The following is a 27261-nucleotide window of genomic DNA, read 5'->3' as shown; positions in this document are numbered from 1 at the left end:
AACAGACAGCGTGTACAAGTTGTGCCAAAACAAGTTTTCAGAACAGAGCAATTGTGTGTTAAAACTGGGGAATTAATCTTGAGCTGTGGATTCCCCTTCCAGTTCCTTCATCCACGCTGTTTGGGACGATTGGCAATCTGCAATACGGATTTCTGTGCTGGACTCACTGGTGTGAATCTCATAATAATAATGATGATGGTGTAACCTTGTGGCAGTACAGCTTACAGAAACGTGTGGACACTACTGGTTTTATCTTGTCCACATATAGTGTGAGTTGTTAGCACAGTAGTATGTCTTGGAGAATTTCAGGAATATAATGTGATGTGGTGGTACTTCAAGACATAGTTGAGAAAAGGGGGAATTTGCAATTTGCTCAGTATGGATCCTGTTAAACTGATTTAGTGGCAATTTAGGTATTTCTTAGGTCAAAAGTAACCATAAATTGTAGGCACAAATTCTAAAGCAGTTGTGATCCATGGAAGCAAAACAAGTGATAGTTTGTCTGATTTCTTCAAAGTAAATTGCTCATGTCAGAGCTGCTTTTGTGTAATTGTTTACAAACAGAGGTAAAATGAGTTTGTTATTGGAGAGTTCCAACTCTACTTGTTGACAACTTTGATACAAATTAGCCTTCAGATTTACTCTTTCTGCTGTCCTGGACATTGCTGCTTCACGGTGGAGCGTTAACTAAAAACCAGACAGCTTGGTTCTTGCAGGATTATGAAATGTTGAGAGTGTTTTAACTGTGCAATACTAGAGTTCTTGCAGGGATCGATGTGTAAAGAAGAAAATGTGTACACAGAATTGCACTGTTCAACTTTGTATGTTTCCAAGCCACTGATCCATTTTATTTGGAAATCATTACTGCTGTGTAGTTTATAGCGCTTTCTTTTCTAAGCAGGAAGTGTTTATGGGTGTAAGTTAATTCACATTGGTTTTTGGATGTTTAGTGTTCATGTTAAATTTCTCCATTGCTGAAATGGCTTGAAACATGAACTGATAAAAAAATCACCGAAAGCAAAACAACCTACTTCCCTCTCCAACCTCCCCCTGCCCCACAAAATAAAGACCCCCCCTCACCAAAAAAAACCAACCCCAACAAACCCACCACAAAAAACACCACGCAAACCTAAAAAGCCCCAAACAAAACAAAGCAAAACCCACAAAATCACCAACAGGAAAAGCACACCAAAACACAGACAAGTCGGGTGGTTGTATGTATCCAGAAGCTATAACTTGAAGATTAACTGCCCATACTACATTATACAGTTATAAAAGTTGACAAGACAGTCACTTTGGTTTCCTTTAGTTTGCCTGTAATCCTGCTTGCATTGGAGCAGATGTTGTTTAAACAGATTTAATACAGAATATGTCATCCTGCGTTGCGTAGTTTGACAGGCAGTCTTTCCTGTAGCATCTCAGATTGTCCTTGTTACTGCCAGCAGAAATGCTAGATCCAGCACCTAAAGCTATTGCTGCTCTTGCGTCAGGTAGGTTGTAAGCTTTCATAGCTGTGGACAGTAAGTTAACTGATGTGTTCAGAATTAGAGTATTAGCTGTAATTATCACTGCTTGCTTTTTTGTCTCTAAAGTGGATGTTGCTTTACTAGTCATTTAATGTGATACTTCATTCTTGACACACAAGGGTGAATTAAACATCTTAGTTGTGAAATTGTTCCTCTTCACAATATTAGCTCATAGCTATTTGCACACTATAAATCATATCCTTGCACTCATTTTCTTCCTTTTCTTCTTTCTTCTGCACTGAGTCACTGGCATTTGCTTTCATGAATCCTCTGTGACCTACTTCTATTTGTGAGCAATTAGTACATTACTTGGGTAGTGAAATACTCCATTCCTGGTATGGATATTTTTATAGGGAAAATAGTTTGCATACTCAGTGCTGTGTCTAAGATGGACTTGGTCTTGTCTCTACATTCTTGTGGGATATTGTATCCTTGTATAGATTTAAGTTTTGTATAGAAAAGTACACTAGGGATAAAAGTTAATTTTGTTAGCTTTGTTTCTGTGTTAGTGGATTTTCATTATTATTAAAATAGTGTTACTGGCCACTGAATGGATTGGGAGAACTATAAGTAGGAAAGAAGGCTTGCTTGATGCTAAAGAGTTGGACTTCCTGTAAAACATTGCTCAAACAAAGAAATCTTGGTAGAGTATGGATTAATTTTGTGAATCAGATTCTCTCCTGGAGGTACATTTAATTTCATTGTAGCTCTACTTGGAAACTTGTAGTGTTGAGTGAGTCCTGTGCGTTTTGCTAGGAAAATGCAACTCATTTTCCAGTTCATTCAGCAGCTTTTCATTGCACATAACCATGTGGATAAATGTAAGATCAGATTGTGCTATAGTTGTGCTGGGTCACCAGTTGTGGGAGAGACCTTGAAGTATACCACTGCAGAGAAGAAAAATTACACTCTCACTGGATAATGCATCATCTCTTCTCAGAGCTGTATTGGAGTGTGCAACCCAGCACTCTACCGTGTTTTGCTCTCCAAAAACCTATAGGCTTAAGGGATTCTAAAGTTGTAAAATGTTTCTGGTTCAGAGATTTGGATACTTGAATCATTAAAGTGACATAGCAAGTCAGAGGGGAGGGAACATTTGGTGGCATAACATGAATGCGTTATCTAGGCCGTCCCAAATAAGAACTGATAATTTGTTTATGATCTCACTGTTTGAGTAATCCAGTCATTTGAAACATACGCCACTGAAACTTTTTTTGTACTGCACCATACTATTTTTAATAGTATAAATGTGCATATATATGTAAGTGTCAGGTCTGTGGCAGCAAACTGTAACACATAAATCATCTGATCTTTCCTGGCTTGTATGGTGCTTGATGATTAAGCATATATAAAAAAAAAAGTGAGCAAGTGGATGTCAGAAGCCTTGTGTTGTCATCCTGCTGATGACTGTGCCTGGAGAAGTTTGAATTGCTTCACTGGAGATTATTCAGACATTTCCAGTTACCTCACGGTGACTTTGCAGCCATGCATTGTGAACTGCAAGTGTAATAGATTGGCTTCCTCGCTAGCTGTACTGCTGCGTGGAGGTGAAGTTTGCTCCCAGACCTCGTCTACATGCTGGGTTTTATATGAGGGCAATTATATGAGTTGTAGCTATTAGGTTTAATTTTGCTGTCATAGCTTTGTTAGAACACAATTATAGTTAAAAAGATAGCTTGTATACTTAGGGTTTGTTTTTATTTCCATCTGGGAAAACCCGAGCCAGTAAGCCTTTTACCCAATGTTGTAACTGCGTCTGTAGAAAGGAGAATATGCTGGTATAGCTATATTGGTGCAGATACACAGCAAATTCGTACTGGTATTTTCACTAAAAATTCTGGTGGTTAGAAGTGATTGATAATATTTCTGTAGTTTTGTAAAAAGTGTCAGCTGTGTTCTAGTACATGCTTTTTGTTAAAGTTTAATGAGAATTTTAAATAAAAAATTATAATAAACAGTTATGTCACATAAGCTCAGGTTTCATCTGGAAATAAGAAAGACCAGACATACAGCATGTTTTTTCTATTGGTTATTTGTTCTTTTGCTAATAAAGACATGTAGCTGTGTTTGGGAACTCCAAGGACAGAAAGACTATTAATTTATTATAGCTCTGTATGACTGATGGGGAAAGCCACCTTGCTGGCTGCATGTCTGTGTCCAGTGATGTCTTAATGTTGTGACCATGGAATCACAACTGGCTGCTTACATTCCAACATGACTTCCAGCAGGAACCATCCGTCTGCACAAACAACCTCTTCATGAAAGCCGCCATAGCTGGCATTAATTGATGCCCTCTTCAGCAGGCTCAACAAACACCAACGGCTGAATGGGCACAATGAAAAGATTTATGCCCCACCCCCCAGGAAAATGAAGCTTCTTGAGGCTTAATTATTGTCTAATTAAAAACCTTTTGGTCAGCTGACAGTGGGAGGGGAAAGAGAGCATGGGTCTCAAGAGACCAGACCCATGTTTTGCAAGCTGAATTTCTGGACTGCAGTCAATCATAGAATATACTGAGTTGGAAGGGACCCATAAGGATCATCGAGTCCAACTCCTGAAAAATCTTAATGAAGAGGAATTTATTAAAATCTTAATGAAAGACTGCAGTGTGTATGTGTGCTCAAATGTGGGGCACTGATGTTGCTGCTGGAGGTCTCGTGGGGACAAGTAGTTTTTAGGTTGAACGCCTACTTCTTAATTGTTCATATTCAGGCTTCTAATCAGTAAAGGGCATAGCTTTCAAATACCCATATTTTCTCCTAAATAGTGATTTTTATTTTGTGTTTTTCTTTTTTCCTTAATTCAAATTTATTAATTGCTGAAGCACTATTGACTACTTATGTCCAAGCAAAAAAAAAAAGGTAGAAATATTGATTGTATAATGTTTAATAGTTGTAGGGAAGTTGATACTTCAGTATTGCTTCTTGCCTTTTTAGAGTTCAGAAATGAAACAAACAAGACATCTTCCTGTTACTTGCTTTAATTTCTTTACTGTAAGGGTGTAAATGTATATTACTTAGTTTAAAATTAGGTATTTGTTGCAAATTTTTGGCAACTCTCGTAAGAGGAAAGGATGAAAGAGAAACCACTGCAGTTAATGCCAAAGTACTTCAAAAGGGGTGAAGCCTATTTCCTCGCATGTCAAATGCTCAGTAAGCAGTTCTGCTTCATGATCGCAGGGCTTTTCAGTCTGTGGGTAGGTATCCTCAGTTCTGGTTCTCAAGAGGTTAAATAATGGCAGCACGGAGGACTTTCCGCTCTTATTTGGACAGTGTGTCTGCTGGAAACTTAACATCCCTCAATGCTTTTCCCTGGGTTGTTGTTTTTTTTTTTTTCTTCCTCCTGGGCTGCAACAAAAGGAAGTCTGGTTTTGTTGTTCAGGAACTAATTTCAGAAACTTTCTGCTGAATTAAGTTGCTTAAGGTGGTAGCTTGTGCAGCTGTACTATTTTACCATAATTCTAGCTGGTTTTAAAGACTGTGTGGTCCCAGCAGTTGGTCAAGAATACATTGGAGGGGGGGGGCTTTGAGGTTCCACTTCACTAGGAGGCACTTGGCATACCTGAATCTGTGGCAAAACTGTGTGAAGCGTTTGCATCTGAAGTAGTGGTAGGTAGGCCTTTTGTGGTTTGGTGAGACTAGAAGTGATTGTGGTGAATGCAGGTGAACGCTGCTTATGATTTTGCATGTGTAGGGTGTCATATCTTCGGTAACTGCGTTTCTCTTGAAGATGGGAAGTTTATAGAAAAAGGGGTTTAATGCAAGAGTCATCCAAGTTTGCTGGGTTGGTATTCATGAACTTTCTTAGTCCACAAGTGATTTTCCATGTGATGGGGGCAGAGCCTTTCCAGCTCAGGGGCACCCCATGCTCTGACGTGTAGCTGGACTGTTCTACCACAATGAAGAGCAGCGATGGGAATTCACTGACAGATGGCTCTCCTGCAACCTTGTGAGGAGTCCAGCATGGTCAGGGACACCTTGGCTGGAACTGTGGACAAATTTGTCCACTTTTTCAAGAACATTGCAAATATGGGCTGCACAGTAGGCTTACAGCACCGTTTACAGGAGACGCGAAGGGCTTTTTCTAATACACTGTCTGCCATCTCTGCCAGCCAAGGTGGAGGGTCACCAGTAGAGTATCTCCAAACAAAGCAGTGTCATTTGAGAGCTGGACTAAGGATCTTGCCTTCCCAAAAATGTCTGTGTTAGAAATCGCATGTGCATCTTCAGGGTCTTAAGGCAAAGATCCTTTGAGTAATGGAATTTAAAACAAACAGTAATTGAGTCATTTGCTTAGGCTTGTTCTTAAGACAAAAAGGTGGGGTCAGGATGTTTATAAGAGAAGACAATGGAAAGGTTTTGGGGAGTTTGGGGTGGATTTTTTACTTTTCCTGTGTGTGAGTTTTAGAGACTCTTGCTGTTAAAGCCTGCTATTTCTTTCAGGGTTTTATGCTATATAACTCTACTCTGTTTAGTCCTGGTTGTGTAGTGCTGTGAAAAAGTTGCAGTGAAGTACAGAGTAAAGAAATAATGCTTATTTAACACTTTTCACACATTCACTTGAGTTTTCTTACAGTTTTCTGTTCTAGCATTCTCCTGTGGCAGACCACCTTCTACCAGAAGGTAAAAGTTACATAGACACAGGCACACACACCTCTTGCTTTCTGGGTGTGGTTATTTTCAGATGAGCTATCTATCTTTTTAGTGTTAAGTCTACCAGTTTCAGAGTAGTCATGACTAAAAAAGCAGAAGTCTCCTAGAAATATGCATCAGCAATGAGTTATTAATAAAAATATTTTAAGATACAATATAAGATATAATTTGAACAGTTATATTTTTAAGGCAGGAAAATGAAGACAAAGGTGGGCTGCTTTTAGCAACTTCTTTGTCTCCTATCCTTTCTAGCAAGGGACACCTATTTAGTAGTTAGTCTGTAGGTATCTTTTCGTCAGGTTCATTACACTGCCCTTGTCTTATCCATTTACCCCGTGAGTCTTTGATAATATTTTGCTAACAGTTTAAAGAATCATCATGTGTTCCCTCATAGTTTTGAGACGTTGAGAGCTACTAAATTTAGCAAGGGCAGAAAGAAGTAGCCCTGTCTTGTCTCACTACCCTGTGAATAAAAATTAATTGTTACTATTTAATTAAAGGAGAAAGGAGTTGTGTATAAATTATTTTAGGTGTTTAACCAGAAGAGAACTGTTGGGTTTAAAAGTGAAACCATGTAAAATCTCCCTACTCCAGGAAGCTTCCCATTTCCTACCCTTGAGTTTTAGGATATGATTAATTTAATTGTACTTCTTCATGATGATTATTACTGTATTTCTAGGAGCTTGCTCTTAGTGGCTTTTCTCATGGTGAGAGTCTCTGGATTGCAGTGCAATGGAGATGGTATTTCATGTGAAAAATGGTATACTATGTAGGTTTGTTTTAATAAGTTTCGGATTCTTTTTATGTGAAAGTACTCTTGGCGATGTAAAACATTTTGACAAGTACAAACTGAGGAGTTTGAACCAAAGATGAAGTACAACTTCTGTAGCAAGAAGCGGAACAGACTAAATTGTTTCTTCTTTCCTTCCCCCGAACGGATCAGTTGTTTCTCCGGTATCCCACAGACATGTACTAAGGCACCAGACTTTCTAGGCTGTCCACTTACATAACCATGTGATAATTTCACACTGTGGCAGACCTTAACCCATTGAGACTTTATTGATACCATGCACATCCTTTTTGACCATCACTATCCTTAAACTACTCTGTGTGCTGTTTGGGGAATGCTTTCAATGCCGTGAGGAGGTCTGTCTGGTTTATCGTCCTGGCGCAGTAATTCCATTATATGTGGTGAGTTATGAAGAGTGGTGCTCTGAGCTGTGGTGGTTAGGAACAACCTATAGCAGGGGAACAAGCGAAGCAAGCCAAGAGGTGGTAGGCCTAAGGAGATAACAGAATGAGGCAGCTTGAGTAGAAGGTGGGCCGGGTTTCACTGTGGTAGGTATCTGGATAAACAGGTCTTCTGTCTGTAGTTGGAGACACTCCCATCTTTTATCTTAATGCTGAACTATGCTGGACTCTGTTTCAACTGGAGTTACAGAAAGCTCTGGGTACATGCTTGCCTCCCTTGCGGTACCAGAGTGGCCTGGGGAATTGGCTGTGCTTAGGCCATAAGTCTGGTTGGATCTTGTTCAAAGGAAATATGGCTGTAACAGGACCCATCTGTTTATTGGCTTTGTTTGGGTATTTTTTGAAGGGGCGGACTGGGTAAAAATTGCCAGTAGATGGGCCATTCTGTTCAGTGTAAGCATGGAAAAGTCTCTCGTTCCATATATAAACTCAGCTGGGGGTGGAAAGGTGAGGACAAAAACCCCAGCTGCGTCCTTGGCTGAGTGGTGACTTACTGCTGTTGTGAGCAGAAACCATAGGGCACCACCCTAGATCCCAAACTGGGGACAGGGCCAGTGGCAAGCACCACCTGTGACAGTGTCTACACTGCAGCCTGGCTGAGGTGGAGGTTCTGGAGAGAGCAGCAGCAGTGAATGGCATCCAGCAGTCACAACTTACCTCCCTATGCTCCCCACACTTGCCCAGTTTCTCCCAAGCTGGTAGTGGTGAGCAAGGGGGTAGAGAGATAAGTATCCTTCCCCCAGCCTGACCACCACAACATGGTAAGAAATGCCTGTATCCTTTTGTCCCAAGAGATGCGCAGGGGCTTGTAGTCTAGAATTGAAATCTGGAGTGATCTGTGTTAATGTAAAGATGCTGGGGATGGGAAAGAGCAGAGTGAGACCTGTGTTTTAAACCTCCTGTCTGTGCTGCACCCTTGATAGCTTTGATAGGGTATTTCCTGTCTATTGCAAACAGTTTCTGCAGGGTTATCTATTCTGCAAATCAAGGCACTACTTCATTTAGTTAAATTCTCCAAAGTATTGATGCTTTGATCTTCACAGGTGCAATGTATGACTACTTTTTTCAAGATAGCATTTGTTAAATGTTACGAACCTATCTCTCTGTCTCCTGATAATTTTTTCCAGTGAGGTGCTTCTGCCTTTTTTTTTAGTTCTACATCATTCAGGAGATGCGGAAAAAATCATACTTAGTGATGCCTTCTTTATTTTTCCTCTTCTCATGTTAGCTTCCTACTTATCTTTTTGTTTTGAAAGAGTAGTATTTTTGCACCAAACAATTTAAATACCTCAGTATGATAGCAAATGTGTGCTTTATGTCCCTTCCCAGAATTCAAATAGGAGTAAAAGGAAGCATTGGGATTTAACTGATCCCATCAGAGTGTTGTATTGAGAAGTTGTATCATTGAAGTTGTATGATATGAAGATGCAAAAACTACATTTTATGGATAATGAAACAGAATTGTGTAGTGTATTGGTTTCTGATCCTAAGCACACTTTTTTGTCTGCTCTCCACTGCTTGCTCATTTTGTGTACATTACAGGCTTTATCTTGTCTTCAGCTATTGTGTGAATATTGTACAACTATGGAAGTAGTAGTTAGCTTAATACTCTTGTTACATAAATATTTATCTCTATACCAAGGTAAAACTGAGTAAGTTGTTTCAGGAAGGAAGAGAACAGATAGAAATAAACCTTTTTAGGTCTGTAGAAGAAATTTAGGTTTTTAAACACTATTGATTTTCTATGTAAGAAGAAAAATTGTGGATCAAAATTGCTTTGAGTAAAAGTGAGAACAGTCGCTGAAGTTAAATAGACAGAACACATATCTCAAGTACGGTTGAGAAGGCTTAATGAAGGACCTGTTTATTTACTTTGTAATACAGTAGAGGAATGGAGGTTGAGAGGCCTTCTGCAGCGTAAGAAGTCTGTCTTTACTGTTCCAACCTGAGGAAGACTGACAAAGATTTGGCAGATGCTTCTGCAGTGGTGCTGTCTTGCATGCAAGTGAACCCTTTAGACAGTCCATGCAGAGGGTGATAATGTGTCTACTTGGTTGTGGTTTAAGTTTTAATTTCCCTGCACATATTTTCAAAAAGATGAAGTCTGAGGTCTCCTCTTTTGTATGGTTGAGAAGAGATCATAGAATCATAGAATGTATTGCCTTGGAAAGAGCTTTAAAGGTCATCTAGTCCAACTCACTACAGTAAGCAGGGACATCTTTACTAGATCATGTTGCTCAGCCCCATCAAGTCTGACCTTGAATATCTCCAGGGATGGGGCCTCCACTACCGCTCTGGGAAACCTGTTCAAGTGGTCTACTACACTCATAGTGAAGAACTTTTTTTTCCTCAATATCCGACCTAAATCTCTCCTAGTGTAAAAACTGTTGCCTCTTGTCCTATTGCTACATGCCTTTGTGAACAAATCATGAAGGTCTGGTGGCATGGTGGTAGTAATGGCAGGGAAAAAGGTGCTGGGCACAGATGTGTGACTAGATGGAGAGGACCCTGAGCTCCCTGTCCATGCATACCTGGCCAGTAGCTGAAACTGTAACGCTCACTGTAGTGCTGCAAAGATTCAGGACAAACTGCCAAACTAGGGCTGCCAGCAGCTGCGTACGTCATCTTGGTGTGTCATGTTCATTATGTTTTGACAGCACTCTCATTTCTTCAGGCTAAAACTGGCCTCATTTAAGTTGACTAAATCTTAAATACAAGAAAATAAAACCTGAATCACTGCATTACAACAGTTCAAATTTAAATTCTAGGATCCTTTTTTTCCCCAGCTCATTAAAAATTGATATGGAATAATGCCTCACAGATAGCGGGATATGTAATAAATAGAATGTCTGGCTGTATGTGTAATGTTTTAAATATGGGGGTGTATATGTATCTTTTTATAGATGTAAATATTTATATATGTGTATGCATATATATACGCACGCATACATCCATATGCATGGACCAAATTTTGGAAGACGTATATGCAGACATAGAGTCTAGTAAAAACATATCAGAAAACAATATTAGGTGATCCAGCAGCAATAGCACTGAGTGGAGCTTTTGGATTTTGCTCGCATAACCCTGAGTTCACAGTGTTCAGAGAGGAACATTCTTGATGGATTGATTTTCTTTAGAAAAATGATATAGGTATGAAAATACTATTAATTGCAGGCCATGTGTTACTTTGTATAGATTAGGAGAGGCTTCATCATACACAAGCTTAAAGACTCCTTTTGACATGGAAGCTGCTGCAGTATTGGTGTGCATCATTTCTCCACGGCAGCTGATTTTTGCATATGGTTGTGCTAATGTTCCACAGAACTTCCCAGGACTCCAGAGAGCTTGGAAATACTCACCAGTGTAATTTTTAATGCAAAAGGCTTCTATTTTCTTTAAAAAAACCCAAAAACTCCTGAAATCCAACAAAACTAAATTCCTCACTTTATTCTTTTTCTAAAGTCAGTGCTGTGTGTTGACTCTTCAATGCTGCCGTTCTTGAAGACAGTAAATAACTTAAGTCATAGGTTACCTCGCTTCATAACAAGTTAAATATAACTGAAATATAACTTAAATTTAGCTCTCCTATATAAACAATTTGGCCACATCTGAAGTCTTGCTAGGGACAGCGTATTCCTCCTGAGGTAGTTTTAACACCAGAGAGATTATAGCCACCTTTTCTATCCCTAGAGCCTTTGTGTGAGTGCTGGACTTGCATTATTAGTCTCTTGTGTCTACGTGGTAAGGCTTTGCATTCTGGGTACGGCAGCAGCTTAAGTTTTTGCACTTACATGAGCAAATAAATTAGCCTGTTTGCAGCCTCTCTTACAATAGGAGGAGTACCCTCTTAATCTTTACCTTCAGCTAAACCATTGTATCACACTGATACCAAAATTAAGAAGCTGTGTTGTGGAGTAGTGCTGTGCTCAGCATAGCCTGTGAAAGGTGGTGAACTGCCATAATAGCTTACAGTCCAAATCCATCTTCATTACAAGTGTAAATATTAATAATTGAGGATGTTGAAATGAAATCATTATAAGTGATTAAAGCAGATGCCAAATTTCCCATGAAAAGCATGGCAAGTGGTAATCTCTGTCAATATAACCTTCGTTCCCTACTTTTTTGGGGGAGGGAAAAAAAAGCAATTAACCTTTACTGCCAGCAATTTGTGCATGTATTAGCTCTTGTTCTGAGGAGGAACTTAGATTTCAGTGCATAATACCTCTTGCAATTTTTGCATTTCTTGATTACTGCATTTAATATTTCAGTTCTGGATGATGTACTGCCTCTCCTCAAAGAAGTGGATTTCTGCTTCAACTTTTTATTCTGTTTAGTGTTTTATTTCCATATTAGTGCTGTGCCTTGTGCTTTGCTGGTTTCAGTGTAGCAGTTCCCATTGTCTTTTGCCCAGTTTTTGGCTGATATGGAAAACTTGTGGTTATTTAAGGAGCAAGGTAATCAAGTTTCATGTAACTGGGTTGTATCTTTAAGCAAAGTTGAGCACAAAGCACTTTTTATGTAGTGTCCTGTGTTTTATTATGAGTACTTCTCATGGTAAGCAGTGATCATCTGTAGCAGCTGGAGGAGTGACTCAGAGGTTAGCGCGTTGTGCCTGAAACTGGAGTGGCACGAAGGAGGAATTCCCCAGCAGTGAGAAGTGGTGAGAAGTCAGGATAGGGAGGGAGAGGTGTGAGTGGGCAGGTGCGTGAGTGGTAGAGAGCAGGAGGTAAGGCAGAACCTGACTGTGGGGGATTTGGAAACAAAATAGGAAATTACAGATTGAATTCCAAGGTAAGGAGCAGAGCCACTGGTCCAGGCTGTGTTGGTAGGGTGCAGTGCCAGCTTCTTTCAGATAGGTAGTCATGCGGGACGGCCACTTTTCAGTGGTGGGCATCAGACTGAAGTCCAGGAAGGGTCTTCCTGGGGCAGAGAAGATGACAAAGGGCAAAAAAATGTAAACGTTTTATTATGTTCAAGCTTTGTGTGCCCTGAAGTAACATGACAGAGTTTTTCCTACTCTCTTTTTTCTCCCCTACTTTCTTCTTGGATGTTTTTTTTTCTCCCTTGTGTTCAGTGCTCTAAAGCCTGTGAGGTTTCTGCTGCTTGGCTTACTAGTCTCTTCTCTGTGCCATGCAACCTGATCGTAGCATGAAATCCAAGGCTTAGAGAATTGCATTTTGAGGGTGTAGTGCTCTGTGGTTTACCACGGTTTATGTTTCCCTAAGTTACAGTCCCTGTAGACTGTTTTGCACCGCTATAACTTTCCTGCAGACAAAGAGGCTTTCTTTCAGTAGGGCCTCTTATCACTTGGTTTATCTTGTCAGATTTGAATGGGAGAATAGGTTTATGAAGATAATAGAAGAGGAATGTTACTTGATGTGTTCGGAGATCTAGGGGAAAAAAAAATGTCTGTAGAACGGCTTTAACTTCTGAAATTCTTTTGTGTACCTAAGATTGCTATTTCAAGGCTAAATACAATTCAGAAAGTAAAGGTTTGATACTTCCTTAGTGCGACCCTGCTTTCCCATTTGTGGTGTTCCAGCAGCGTAGATCATCTTTCAAGGTTCCCTGAAGATTATTTTTTTTTCTACCTACAAAGAGCTTCTATAATAGCATTATTCTGGGGAAGGAGTTGTGTTTCACAGATTATACTGGGTGGGTAATAGTGTTTCAAAATCTTTGTGAAACAGAACTGAAAAACCCCAAAGCTACAGCAGGAGCTCAAGGACCGATTTGTCCTTTCATGCAGTGATTTACATCTTTGCTTACTGGAAAGACAAATAGAGGAAATGTTGTATTTTTAATATTTGGTTTCTCAATACAGTATTTCATTTGAGTGTGATAGAAGATAAATTTTCCATACAGCTGCAGCCATGTCTGAGCAAATAGCAAAGATTTTTTTTTTTTTAAATTACAGCTGGTGGAAAGTTTTCTTATTATGTAAGATCTTTATATTGAAGGTAATAAGTAATTTTTAAGTTACTTAAGAAGTAATTCTTAATTGCCAAAAAAATCAAGGTAACATGAATTAGATATCTCTTCAATAACGATTTGAGAAAAGTGTTGCACTAATTTCATGTGAAGAATGTGAAGTTTGCATTTTAATATAAAAGTGAATACAAGACAGTCATGCTATTTACATAGGAAATCCTGGCAAAACTGGTAAAACTCTGGATTTTTACAGATAAAGGCAAGTTACACTGATAAGCCTGTATCTGGAATTTGTGGCAAAATCAGTGAAGGGTGCCTAGAATTTGTTTCAAGTAATGTTTGTTTTGCTGAGAACACACACATGCATATAAATGCTTAAAAAGCATTCCCTCCCTGTGACAGATATGGTGATGCTTTAGTTCCTGAATTTTAGCCATGCAAAGCTGCTTTAAATAGTAGATCTACTTTTGAATACCGAAAGTTTCTACTCGCTTCAGTTTTATATTGGAGAATTGCAGGGCAGCTTTTAAAAACAAGCATAGCAGATAAAGTGAGGCTTGTCATAGTGTAATAGAAAAAAAGATACCAATAATACATTGACATTGCATGAAGCCTGGAGGAAAGCTTTGGATGATTTTTAGATAAGAGTTGAATATCACTTTTCAGCTGGACAAACTTTCAAGGTGGGGGGAACCAAAGTAATTATGTCTAATGAAATATGGAGTATTTGTTCAAGTTCTATAATTTAAAAATTAAGTGCAGAGAATTTTAAAAATACTTGCAGAAGTGCTTCATCTAGACACAGAAACACATGTATATAATTTCACATTTTAAATGTTCTTGTCTGTTCAGCTTAGAAATTGCAGTATATAGCTTTGTTTTGATTTTTCCTGTGCTCTAGATGTGAATCTTGCATCATTTTTTGCGCTTACATAGATCTGCAGTAATGAAAAGTATATACTCATGAGTTAACTCATCATTTATGTGATTATAATAATTGATGTGTTAATTCATTGTGCAATTCATGCAAATGAACTGTGCATTAACCCATAGAGCATTTTTCTGAGGAAGACCAGCCTTAGTGTTTGATATTTTTGCATATTGCACGTATCACAACTACAGCTCTGAGTAGAAGCACTTGGGGGTGTTGATTAATACAAAGCTCAACATGCTCAAGCAACGTGCATTTGCAGCCCAGAAGGCCAGCTGTGTCCTGGGCTGTATCAACAGCAGTGTGGCCAGCTAAAGGAGGTGATTCTGCCCTTCTACTGTGCTCTCTTGAAACCCCCCTTGGAGCACTGTGTCCAGCTCTGGGGAAAACAGTAGAAGAGAGACATGGAGCTGTTGGAACAATTCCACATGAGGGCCATGAAGACAATGAGAGGGCTGGAGCACCTCTCCCATGAAGACAGGCTGAGAGAGTTGGGCGTGTTCAGCCTGGCAAAGAGAAGGCTCCAGGGAGACCTTAAAGCAGTCTTCCAGTACCTGAAGGAGCCTACAGGAAGAGGGACTCTTTACAAGGGCATGGAGTGATAGGATAAGGGGTAATGGCTTTAAACTAGAAGAGGGTAGATTCAGATGAGATGCCAAGAAGAAATTCTTCCCTGTGAAGGTGGTGAGGCCCCAGCACAGAAAAACTGTGGCTGCCCTCCCTCCCTGGCAGTGTTCAAGGCCAGGTTGGAGGGGGCTTTGGGCAACCTGGTCCAGTGCAGACTGCAACTAGATGATCTTAAAGGTCCCTTTCTACCCAAACCATTCTGTGATTCCATGATTCTGTCATCTAATACACTGCTTTGATACTCTGGGTTTCCTCTGCTTTTCTCCCCCTTGCTTTCAGTATTACTTTGGATTACTTTTGAATATGTTTTACTTAGCTGTTTATGCTATTAAACTCCATCATTTCCTTTGCATTTTATTTGTCTTACATCATATCAAGAGTACTCAGTCTTGCTTTCTGGCTGTTACATAGAGATCATAATGTTATTAATATTTGGAGGCATCTACAAATGTGTTCTAAATCTCCTTCCATTTCAACCTACTGTGTTAACGCAGTTTTATATACACGAGTTTTACCCCTTTTAGTGGTTTTAAGTTTTTCTAAACCCTTACAGGAAAAAAATCTGTTTGCAGTGCTGTGAACGTTAGTGTCTGCACTCTGCGTTTATACATGGCTGATGTCTTTTTGACTGAGATACTGTTTTCCTTGTTCGTGAACATTTGCAGTGTTGGGGATTTACATTTGAGTCATTATAGTAGAAGGCGGGGGGGGGGGGAAACACTTCTGCCAACAAATATTTTAAACCTGAGTGATGTATTTAAGAAAAATACCTCCTTCCCCAAGCTTAATAGATGTGTTAATTTACTATTTACCTCACCTAATGATCTTGTGATTTGGGAAATTACTGGCTTTGGAGATGAAAAATGTATGAGTGAAAAAATGCATTCATCTTCTTAGGCATCATCTGTTCCATTGACAAAAGGCACAGATGTGAAATTTATCTCAATAATTAGATTTATAATTATTGTATCATTCTCAGATTGATAAATCATTGCTCTTCATGGCATGTGATTTGGAGCTACAGTTCATGCAACAGAAATAGGTTTAGTCATTGAATGGTGATTGCAACTGTGAGACTGTTTTTCTCATTAGGTTTGTATATTTTTCTTCATAATAAAAAAAGTGTATGGCAGAGAAACAAGCTGCACTCAGGGAAGAACATTTTGTAAATGACTCTACAGGGGAATGCTGGTCTCTGTGCAGAACAGCAAACGTGCATGCCTGAAAAGCATCCATGGTGCATTTTCATTGGAAACTGCTGTCTTTGCCATTATCCAGTGTGATCATAGACTTCCTGGACGTGCCTACAAAAACAATAGCTCTGATTTTTAATAGGAGACTGGGAAGTGAAAGAACAAAGTAGCAGAATCTCAAAATGGCCATATATGGCACATGCTGTATTTCTGATGCTAATGTCTTCTTTCTTCTCTTTTTGCCCACAGTTGTAGAACAAGCAATAGGAAGAGTTTGATGGGCAATGGCCAGTCTGCAGCTCTCCCTCGACCTCACTCGCCACTCTCAGCTCATGCAGGTGATTTTTATATCCGTGTTATTAAATTCTTAAAACATCTGTGTGTGGAAAAAGGCAAACAGACAGTTGTCATCTGTCTTATGTGGGCTATGTTTTTAACTTCATATTTGTAGCATTTTAATTGTTATTGCAGGGCCTTATCCCTTTATTACAGGCTATATCAAGCTGAAAGAAATTAAGATTATCAGACTCTTCAAAATCCACCTGGGATCAGTTTCTGTTAATTATCCTGATAATATTCAGTGTCATCCTGGACCCTTCTTATATAGTCCTAATAAGATTGTGGTATTGCTTGAGAACTGAGTGTCTCAGAGCTATCTGAAGTCAGTATTGTCATCCTTTGTGAGGAGACCCTTGAATCTACAGCCAAACTGTTCTCTTCTGCAGCAGTTCATTGCTTGTTGGAAGAATAGGCAAGACACATACTTACTTACCTTTGCTTGCATCTCATACCTGAGGTGAATTTTATTTGGGCCACCTGTTTAAGCAGCCTCAAGACCTCACATCTCTGAGGGCAGAAAGGTGGTATGCATCCTCTGTGTCCACTGAATCAGGTGTGTGAAGGCATGTTATGTATCTTAAGATGGAGCTGTTTGGAGTGCACCATGTTAGCACTTGTGCCAGTGTCTGTGCCTTTGCTTAAGGCTCAAGAATGTTTTCATCATTGGCATTAGCAGAGTAATCAGAGGTCTGGCTGCACCTTTGGAAACTGTGCCTTATTTCACATCTTCTGAAGAGCTCAGGTTGCAACTATGTTATCATAACAGTCTGGAATGGAGTTAGCCAAAACAGACCGAATGTGAGCAGTACTGCTCTGTTTTAGAGGGAAAACTTATAAAACATAGTTCTTCAAGCTACATTTTATGCCCACAGTCTTCCTAGTAGTCCTCTTTTTCTCCAAGATGCATTGTGAACTGAAGGCACTACCTGTTGTCTACCTGAGATGGACATTCTCTGAGGAGGACCAGTGTTCCAAGTTTAGAATATTGATGATTGTCCCATAGGAGAAAGTCATATAGAGGATTTCAGCAAATTTCTCTCCTCTTCCCTAATTCTGTTTGGTCTGGAGGCAATACAGGATTGTTCCTACACAGGAGCATGTTGTTAAAACTTTACAGATGCAAGCCAAATTGGACAAACACTGAATATTTCAGTGAAGTTTGTTAGCCATGCCATCTTGATCTTTCTCAAATTCATGTGGTAGTATGGAAGAGACAAGTGAGACAGCACCATGCTGATGAAGACAGTTTATTGTGCAGGGCACAGATAGCACACAAGTAGCACCTGGCAAAGAAGGGGCAGATTCATTTGTAAGCAGCAGTGACCCTGAAGGCTTGTGGCCTCTATGAAAGAGCAGTAAGTAATCCAAGGCTTCAGATTGCACAGAGAGGTATAAGGTCTGAAACTGAGGGTTAAAAAGGATAGGAAAAAGACAACACATACAATGGATGTATAGTATCTCTGTATTACGCATTAATTACTAAGAAAATACATGTAAAGCCATTTTCCTCTGTGCGGGACCTATAGCTACCTGTAGAGACAGTTACCATTTGTGTAAAGTCAGGTTTTAATTTGCAGTTGAAGTCTCCCACTATGCCTTATGCATATGTGTCAAGATCATAAAAGATTTTAAGAATAATATAAGCATTCACTACATAAAGTCTTTTTCATATGAAAATGGAAAACAAATCTATACTAGGTAATTTCACCCCTTCATCGTTATTAGTAACTGTCTTAGGGTAGTTTAGACATACTTTGCCTTTAGTATCTGGGCTGGAAGCCATTAAACCTGCTGCTGAAAAAATACTTTAATTTTTGTATGAATTGTGTAGTACATTCAAAATTGTGGGAAGTGAAGGGTTGCAGGATTGGCTTGGACAACACCTGGTGCCTTGGTCGTTAATGGTCTTTTCCAGCTGACTGCCTGTTGCTGCGTAGGCAGGTCATCTGCACCACCCAGCCTGCAAAGTGAATGATTGTCATCTCAGCAAGTCAGGGCATTTAGGTGTCCCAACTTTGGTAGTCACAGGAGCTTGTTCCTCTGGGTGATACTAAGCCCTAATGATTAATAGTCACATGTGGTGCTGTTTAACTGTATATCTGCTGTAGGAACAAAATTTAGCTGTTAAGAGCAATGCTGCAAATCTTACTTGTCTCTATTTTAGTAAATGTTTCATGCAGTTCCACTAAGATGACAGGTACTAGGAACGAGAATTGCAGGATGATGTAGGAAATTTGTTAAAAAGGGAGAAGATGAGGGTTGTGCTAGAACGAGTAATACAACAAAGTGAGAGCAGAGGTTATCAGTAGAGTCTTCAGGGTTTGGTCTTGTGGCCAAACCTTTTTGATCTTACAAATGACACTGGCATAAAATTACTGTAGCTGATGTGAATTTGAGAGATGAAACCGGGAAACTGCTGAAGTGACTGAGTGACAGGAATAAAAAAGTATGACATTACGTAGCAAAATGCAGCATTTTGTGCTGGAGGACCAGTAACAGAAATGGCCATGGTAAGCTGTGGACTCATCTATCATAGCGAATTTAGGGAAGGACCTGACTGCATTTTCTGAATCACATAATGTTTGCAAGGACCAGTCCAATATAGCTTCGAAAATCAAAGCTCTGAAGATGTATAAAAAGTTTCAATTGAATTTGGGCAAATGTCATGCTGCTGTACATTTACTGTAGTTGGATTTAATCTGGAATACTGCGTATTTTTATGGTCATACATGTTCAGATGGGATCACATGGGGAGAAAGGCTGGTAGGGTAAAATGTGAGAGTGTTTTATGTAAGACTGAAAGACTGTTACTTGCTTGTCTTAGAAACAGGAAGACTGAAAAGCCTGTATTGCCATCTAAATCAATTAGAGGTGGTGTCTTTATGAGATGGCAAGAGACATATATGCTGGCCATATACACCAGAACATTGTAGGGTTCCTGAAGAATTATCCACTTAGGTATGGCAGGGATAAACCTGAACTTTCTGGTTGGATTCAATGAATGAATGAATTGGGGTTACATGATGGAATTCTCTAAAGCAAAATTTAAGACCAGGGAGGTCTTGCCCTCACTTGGAATCCTTTTTCTAGGGTTTTTTAAGGTCTGCCCTAGACCTTTTCTGGGCAGACAGTGTTACAGTGCTGACTGCTAATCTTCTGCTCTCACTGCATTAGGACTTCCTGTTTGCATCAGAGAATTTCTTTTGATAGATGTATTTTAGCTAGCTACATTGAAGTATAGTCATGAACAAAGCCATTTGTACCATATACTCTAGTTGTGTTAGACTTTGATTCATGCTGGAGGCGTTTGTGTGTGTGTGCATCATATTTAGAGTTAGTTTCCCTGGACTTTAATCCTGTGGGTTTTGTCAGGGGTAGGTGATAATGAGTACTGGCTTACTACAATGTATTTGAAGCGAGGAAGAGTCTTTCCCGTAGGCAGCTTCTGTGCTGTTGTGCTTCAGCTGTGGACTGCATTGACAGGATTTTGGGGAAAGGAGGGCTAGATTTGTAAGTGAATGAAGCCTTCATGTGTCTTCCTGATAAAATATGGGAATGCAGAAAGGTGAAGATTAAAGCAGGGTTCCGAATACAATTTTTAAAAACAAAATCGCTACTTACAGAAAGGATAATAATACAGTATTTCCATTATTCTCACTGTTGTCCTGCATAGAATAATAGAAAAGGCTTCACTAAACTATTTTTTTTTACTTAGTCTTTCTTTTGAGTAGAAATATTACAGCAATTTCAAAATGTCTACTAGTTTATGGACAAGAGAGAACAATATAAGTGGTAAGCTTCATGCATATACAACTGAGGTTTAAATTAAATCCCATTAAAAACATAGCCATTACCTAAAGTAGGAGCCAGAACATGCAAAGCATCCTGGCAAACAGATTTAAGGAGTGTGCAAACCTTTTTTGGTTGTTACTGGATAAAGTTGTTTGCTGGTGTGAAGCATAACTAATCCAGGTTTTGAAATAGCTTCAGCTCCTCAACTGTGAGTGGATCTCAGTGAAAGCACCTGCGTAAGTATTCAAAACAATTCAGAACTGCCTGTTCTGCTGCCTGACACTTTGCTGTTGTATATGAGTCCAACCTGTGGCTGTTGGTGGATGGTTTCTTGTGTGGTGTTCACTATGCAGCCTGGGTTCACCGCCAAGTAAATTGACACAGAGGAACATATGACCCATGGTTCTATTTTATTACTGTGGTGCTGATGTGCTGTGATTTGTTTCAAAAGACTATCAAATAATGACGTCAAGACTGGATTTGGTTTTGATCCATCAGGAATTTAGGATAACAATTATCATTAATCTGCAGTTCCCTCACAGAAAGTCATTGCATCTGAAATTCTTCATTTTGTAAGTAGACAGCTATTAAAAATACAATATTAACATACAATGACTGTAACATGCACCTTTTTAAAAGATATAAAGCATCTTCCCTCTGTGACAAAGAGGATTTCTTGAAGCTACTTACAAAACAATCACAATTTAATTAGTCTCAATACAGTTTTCTTAACAATAGCTGCTTGCAAAATGAGCTACCCTGTATGTTGTCATGAGTCAGAGTATTGTTTTGGTATGTTGATTGCCTATTCATTGTGTGTCCCAGAAGATGCAGGAGTTAATTACTTACCTAATGCCTGACCACCAGTCAGGTTTACTTTACCAGGTCAAAAATATTAAGAGTAATCTCAGCAGCATAGACATACCCTAGGACTAAAACATAAAACAGTCAGCAGATCCCAAAGAACAGCGGGATTTGACTAATAAGCAAGCACTGCACATATGGGCAGAGAATTAACTGGCACTGGTTTTTGTTTGAAAGTCTCCCAGGTATTGACTTGCAGATGGGTGGATGAATGCCGTGATGGATGAAGGTCATACATAGGACTCTGCTTCTAACCTGTCTTGCTTTTCTGGAACACAACACCATAAACCTGTAATAGCACTACCTGTTTCTCCAGTCACTTGGGGTTTGGATTTTCATTCTGTTTCCAGGCTTTCCTGAGCTGTTAGACTTCTAGATAAACCCACAGGATTTAGTATCCAGATATTGCGTCTACAGATTTATCAGTATTGTTATTGTAACAGCTTACAAATTGTAAGTGCTTACAAATTGATTTTCCTAGTAACAGGATCTGATGCTCTTCCTAAGTAAAACTTTGACTTCTCCAGGTTTCATCTATAAGGAAGTGATCTTTGTTGATTCTAGGGGGGTAGTTTGCAGCATTGAGTCTCCTCAAATCCACTGTGATTGCTGTAAAATCACTGCATTCTTCCACCATGTTTTTTGCTTCTGTGTGAACTTTGCACATGTGTTACAGCTGATAGACAGTTAGGTATATCCTTGACCTGCATTAAATACATGCATACATAACTTTAAAAAAGGAATTTGTTTACAACCCACATATGCTAGTTTGTCAAATTATTGTCTGTCAGCTAGTTTATGGCTCAGTGCATTAAGCATAATTCACTACTTCTCTGCCAGAGTTTAAGATAGCTGCTTTGTCTTTTTTTGGCTTTTATCTAAGTCCATGACACACTGCAGATTACAGCCAATTTTTTCTAGTGCAGTAGCTAAAGCTTGTGACCAAGTTTTGTCTGCACAGTGTTACAATTGATTTATTTTTTAAGCTTGTCTTTATTTAATAAGGTCTGGTAACAGCAAAGGAAATCCAGTTAAGTGAAACTGTTGCTCTCAGTAATTTGGTGTTTGCACTTCATGCAAGACAGTAATAAATGGTGTTGATCTCCAAGTAAAGATTGAAATTTGTGCAACATGTGATGTCAGCTTCCCTCTGCTTCCCTCCTCCCCTTCAGGCAATGAAAATCATTGCCACCTTGAAATTTTTGAGGTCCTCAGAAGTGTCTGGAGAGTAATGAAGAAGATATAGAGTCTTGGGGGGGGAGGGGAAGGGAGGGAGGGTGCGTGTGTGTAGAGATGTCAGAAGGGCATAATTCATCTGTGATAGATAAATGGATTATAAAAAAGTTGGACGTGTTGGCGAGTGGGAGTGGAATCCTTGTCTCTCGGGACTGCGGTAAGAGCAGCTGTGAAGATGTGATTTAAGCACAGCTCAAAAAGCATCTTGCATCTGCTTCTAGCAAAAAGAAAAAAAAAGGTGGAATGGGGAATGGGGTGTTCTCTGCATCTGCTGCCGAATGACTCCATGATTGTGCTTTCTCATACAGAATTAATGGGCTCTGTTACGGGCATCAGTGTGATAAATGCAATGTTAATTCAAAAATTCGAGTAGAAATCAAGGCCACTTGAAGAGTTTAAGGACTCTATTATACTGGCGTTTTCACACGCATGTGGTAATTTTCTCCTCAAAAATTAAATACTAGGTTCTATCTGACACCTAATTTTGTCGTCTTGTTTATGTCCAAAATTAAAATGTAAGAAGAAACACATTACTTTTATGTATTATTATTGCTGTCTTTTTCCCATTTCAGGAAATACTGACTTCTAGGTGTATACCAATGCTATTTTAAATGCAATCCTTTTAGCCTTTGGTGGTTTTCTTGCAGATTTTTTTCTTTATTTCTTCTTCAGATACTGTATCTCCTCTAGTTGTAGGTGCTGAGGGCAGAGGTGGCAGGAGTAGCTCTCAGCAGCTGCCACCTTTCTGCATTCATGCTGGTCAGCGGGAGAACAGGTGCTTTAATATGAAGAAGTAACAGACCCTAAAGTTACAACCTGTTCAATATGTAGTTGCTCCTTCTCATCACAGAGGGTAGCTGCCTTTCCATGTCCGTGTCTAACAGAACTAAAGGGAAAATAAATAATATTGAGTGTGTTTTGTCTGCTTGCTTGTTTTGGAAGGACTGGATGTGGGGACAGGTGTTGGTGTGTGATGGAAAAAAAACCCACAGTAAAGCTCTTGTGGAAATGCTGTAGAGATATTGTGTAAGACAAAAATCACTCTGATTGTGATTTCTCTGTCTTTCAAGTGTTTTATGCAACTTCAAAAAAAAAAATAATACCCTGTTTCTGACATGAAAAATGTTTCTTTTAAGCTAGCATTGTTGTTGGGTTTGTTTTAATCTTTAATTCTCAAATTACAGGGAAATGTAGAGGGCTTTCTGTGAATTATCAAGTCCAATAACTAAAAATCAAATATAAATGAAATGGGAGCTGAAATAAATTTCTATTTCAGAGATTATTTTTTCACAGGCCACAAGAAAAGAAATTTTGATGGTAGTTTCTAATGTGACTGGAAATGCTTGTAATAGACATTAGTATGTCTCCTTTATTAGTGGGAGGTCTTTTTTTTTTCTTTTTTTTAATCTAATACTGTGCATCTCCCCCACAACAGGAAGCAGTCCTCAAGATAGCCCTAGGAATTTCTCTCCCAGTGCCTCAGCTCACTTTTCTTTCGCGCGAAGGTAAGAGGTTGCTTGTATTTTGCAGCACGCATTTTGCATAGAGTACATGTTGTTGTACCCAGGTATTAGAAGTTGATTGCAAACATATCTGTCAAGTCTGCCACTTAGAATGACAAGTGTTATCTATGTAAACTCCCCTAAACCTCAGTTGCAATGGAGTTGTGCTGGATGTTTGATACAGTGCAGTCATACCTTTTTTAATTTAAAAAAAAAACCCATAAATTAGTGACTTAATTGTAATGGATTCAGTTCAGACACTCTCTCCTCATCCACTGAGATATAGGGAAAGTTTAAACTACATTTGGGGGTTTTTTTTTAACCTTTTTTCTTAACAGTGTAAGAAGTGCATTGCATGTAAGTGCACTGTTATGAAGGTTCTGAGTTCAGGGCCTGATTTGAATGACAGTGATACAATCAAAAATTTTTTTAATACCTGACTTTGACCTGTTCACTGTCTATAACACAGAGGCACTCATCTCTGTCATAGCATAGGAGTGTTGTGACGATTAGTTCATGCTAGTAGAATTTTTGAAGATATGAAGTGAATTTGGAGTGATACATGAGCAGAGTAATTATTGAACAAACTCTAACGAAAGTTGGCGGCATGTCATGGGAGACAGCCTGCTTGTTGCAGTGTGGTTCCCTATCACCTAACACCTTGTCAGCCTACCTCAAATAATATCTTTATTAACTCTGTGCCTGGGAGAGTAGGTAGAGTTTATATATTGACACAAGAAAACATCCACAAAAAGGGAAATTGGAAAGCTGATGCTGTGATTTAATCGTTGTCGTGAACTAGTGCCAGGCATGCAGCTTGCAGTTACAGTGAGACTGCCCTGACCCCTGAAGTTACACTCATTTTGGGAGTTCAGTAAGGTAGCAGACACGAACTCTCAAAAGTTCAAGGAAAATGTCTTCCCTTATTTTTTTTTTTAAACTTAAAAGGAGAGAGAACTTTACTTACATATTCCTTTTATCTGAATAATTCTCTGTGACAGATATTATCAATCTTTCTAATAGCAGATGATGTCACTTTTTTAATCAACACCTTATAAGGAAGTCTAGTATTTCTTTTGAATCTACTAGCTCTTGATAGCTTTCCTTTCTTTAAAGATACTATCTCTTCAGAAATTGCATTTGTTTGTGAGCGTATTTTTAGAAAGATTCATTGAAACCAGAAATAGCTTATAATGGAAAATGCAGATGTGAAAGTCTGAGCACTACTTAGAAATGCAATGGGCAGGAAATAGTTTTCCTTTCCCACCCATAATCAACAGAAAGTTTAAATCATTATGTTGTTACAAACCTGAAAATTATGGAGGAAGAAACTAATTTGTTTACCAACGTTTCAATTTTATTTTGACCATTTTTAGAGCCTTCTATGGTGGGCTCTAAATAAATTCTTCAGTAATAGGAGTACCAACACAAGAAGTTTCTGTGATTTCAACATATTTCACCACTTCAGTGGGTTTCAAGAAACTTCTTCAGAGCAATTTTCTATGGAAACTGATTTTGTTCTGTGTTTATAATAAAAATGCTTAATGGCATTGATGATTAAAAAAGCATTAATGTAAAATTTTCTTAGGCATCTGACATGTCTGTTGTGACTGTCTTCATATGACCTGCAACAGGATGCCTTTTAGTAATAAAATGACATGTGGTTAATGAGAGCAGTTCTCAGACTTACAACTTAATGTCTTTTTCATTGTTCTGTCAATGTAATGATGATAGGAATGAAGGGAAAGACAGCACGTGTGTGATAGATCAGGGATGAAGGAGCAGAGGCAAGGTGGTAGAGATGCATGGATATTCCTCTTCCACCCACTGCTCCAGTCAGTGGTGATACCGGAAAGCTGAGGAGCTGTGAAGAAGAGACGTAAAGGCAAAGGAAATGTTTTGGAAACCTCTTGTGGGAAAAGGAGGCTTCCCAGCATAGCCATTTCTCACCAGCCAATGTCCACACCATGCTGCAGCGGCAGCAAGGGGGAGGTACAGTGGGAAGGTGGCCCTCTGCCATGCTGCCAGACTTGCCAGACTTTCCACCTTCATCCTCTTATATCTGGTGCAGTAAATCAGTGCCCAGGAAAAGCCACTGCTTTATCCTCTTCTACTGGTACATGCAAGTCCAGCCTTTATGAACCCATGACCAATCCTGCTTTCTGGAATGGCTTGGAGGTGGGTAGGACGACACTGTAGGGCAGGGATGAGTACTCCAGGAGAAAACACTGTAGGACCTTGCTACCTTTTTCTCCCTTTTCCCTTGTGGATGCCTCCTCCCACGTTTGCTTCCCTGATGACTTTACATGGTATCCCATCCCCACACTCAGTGCCTTCTTTGTAAGAATTGCTGTGTGGTGCAAGAACGATGTTCAGTATGAGTTACACAGTAAGCTCGTAGTTTCTGTCTCACAGTTGCAGAAGATAAGGGTCTTGCCCATGTTTAAGTACCTACCAAGTTCTTGTTCATTCAGCTGTGAACATAGCTACACAGCTAAGCCAAAATGAAAATTCATTCAGGAGCTGTTCAGTCACCTGGAGGCATCTCAAGTATACCTGGGGAAAGGGGAGAAGGATGGAGTATTAATGAGTTGTGGAGAAGGAAGAGAAAGTTTTTTCTTCGAATTCAGTCTTTGATTTAGTCGGTAGTCCCTCTAGCATGTGTTTAGTTTATATTTTAACACTGATTACATACTGTAGTTTCTTTTCTTATACTGTATGTGTTCAAAGTCCCAGAGACTTAGGTATAGCATGTTAGAATGAAACGAAACAAGGGATTTTAGACAGTCACCTTGAAGAGTAGGGAAGATGCATCAGAGTTCAAGTTCCGCATTTGGCATGACATCAGTTCTCCTTTATGGAATTATACTACTTGTGTAAATCAGATTTGAGAGATGATCTGTGTACTCACTGTAAAAAATGGCAATTTTCCTTTCCCCTTCTATAATATTGTTTGTTAATAAAACCCTGTCCTGTTCTGTTATTTATGAATTATTTTGCTTTTTTTAACATATTTGATACAATTGTACTCCAGTCATGGGCATCGAAATGACAGGTAAATGTTACCTCTTCAAAAACCCAAACATGGCTCACATAGCTGTTATTTTTGGTTTGTTACTTTGAATGTTGAAGTTCCATGCTGTCTGTGTGTAGCTCATTTCAAGCAGTGAAGAACAGAACTTGGGTTTGATAATGATTTTATTTTCTTTCTTCATGAGTGAGCATGATTTTTGTTGCAAAATTGTTTTTTCCTGATTTAAATATCTAACATTTAACAAGGTTTTGATTTGCTTCACATTCATTTTCATCTGATAGACCTGAGAAGACTCTCTATGGTACTTTTCTGTGTGTATTAGTGAGACGACAATTCTGTGGAGCTGCTCATTCACTTTCTGTTTTTTTCATCTCATATTTTTA

At 39.1% G+C, this 27261-nt stretch overlaps 1 protein-coding gene across 1 annotated transcript in view; it reads left to right on the top strand.

Moving 5' to 3' along the window:
* Positions 1 to 27261, top strand: part of MAST4 (microtubule associated serine/threonine kinase family member 4) — a gene marked incomplete at its 5' end in the record, with an annotated part of 274408 nt that overhangs the window by 189127 nt on the left and 58020 nt on the right. Inside the window, 3 exons of the mRNA XM_084278039.1 lie at positions 16361 to 16449; positions 23778 to 23847; positions 26879 to 26899. Coding sequence (XP_084134165.1) covers positions 16361 to 16449; positions 23778 to 23847; positions 26879 to 26899 — 180 coding nt within the window. The remainder of the gene's footprint in view (positions 1 to 16360; positions 16450 to 23777; positions 23848 to 26878; positions 26900 to 27261) is intronic.

Source organism: Gallinula chloropus, assembly GCF_964237585.1.
Source record: "Gallinula chloropus genome assembly, chromosome: Z".
Classification (NCBI taxonomy): Eukaryota; Metazoa; Chordata; class Aves; order Gruiformes; family Rallidae; genus Gallinula; species Gallinula chloropus.
Note: the sequence above shows the minus strand (reverse complement) of the source record. Positions and strands in the feature narration are given on the sequence as shown.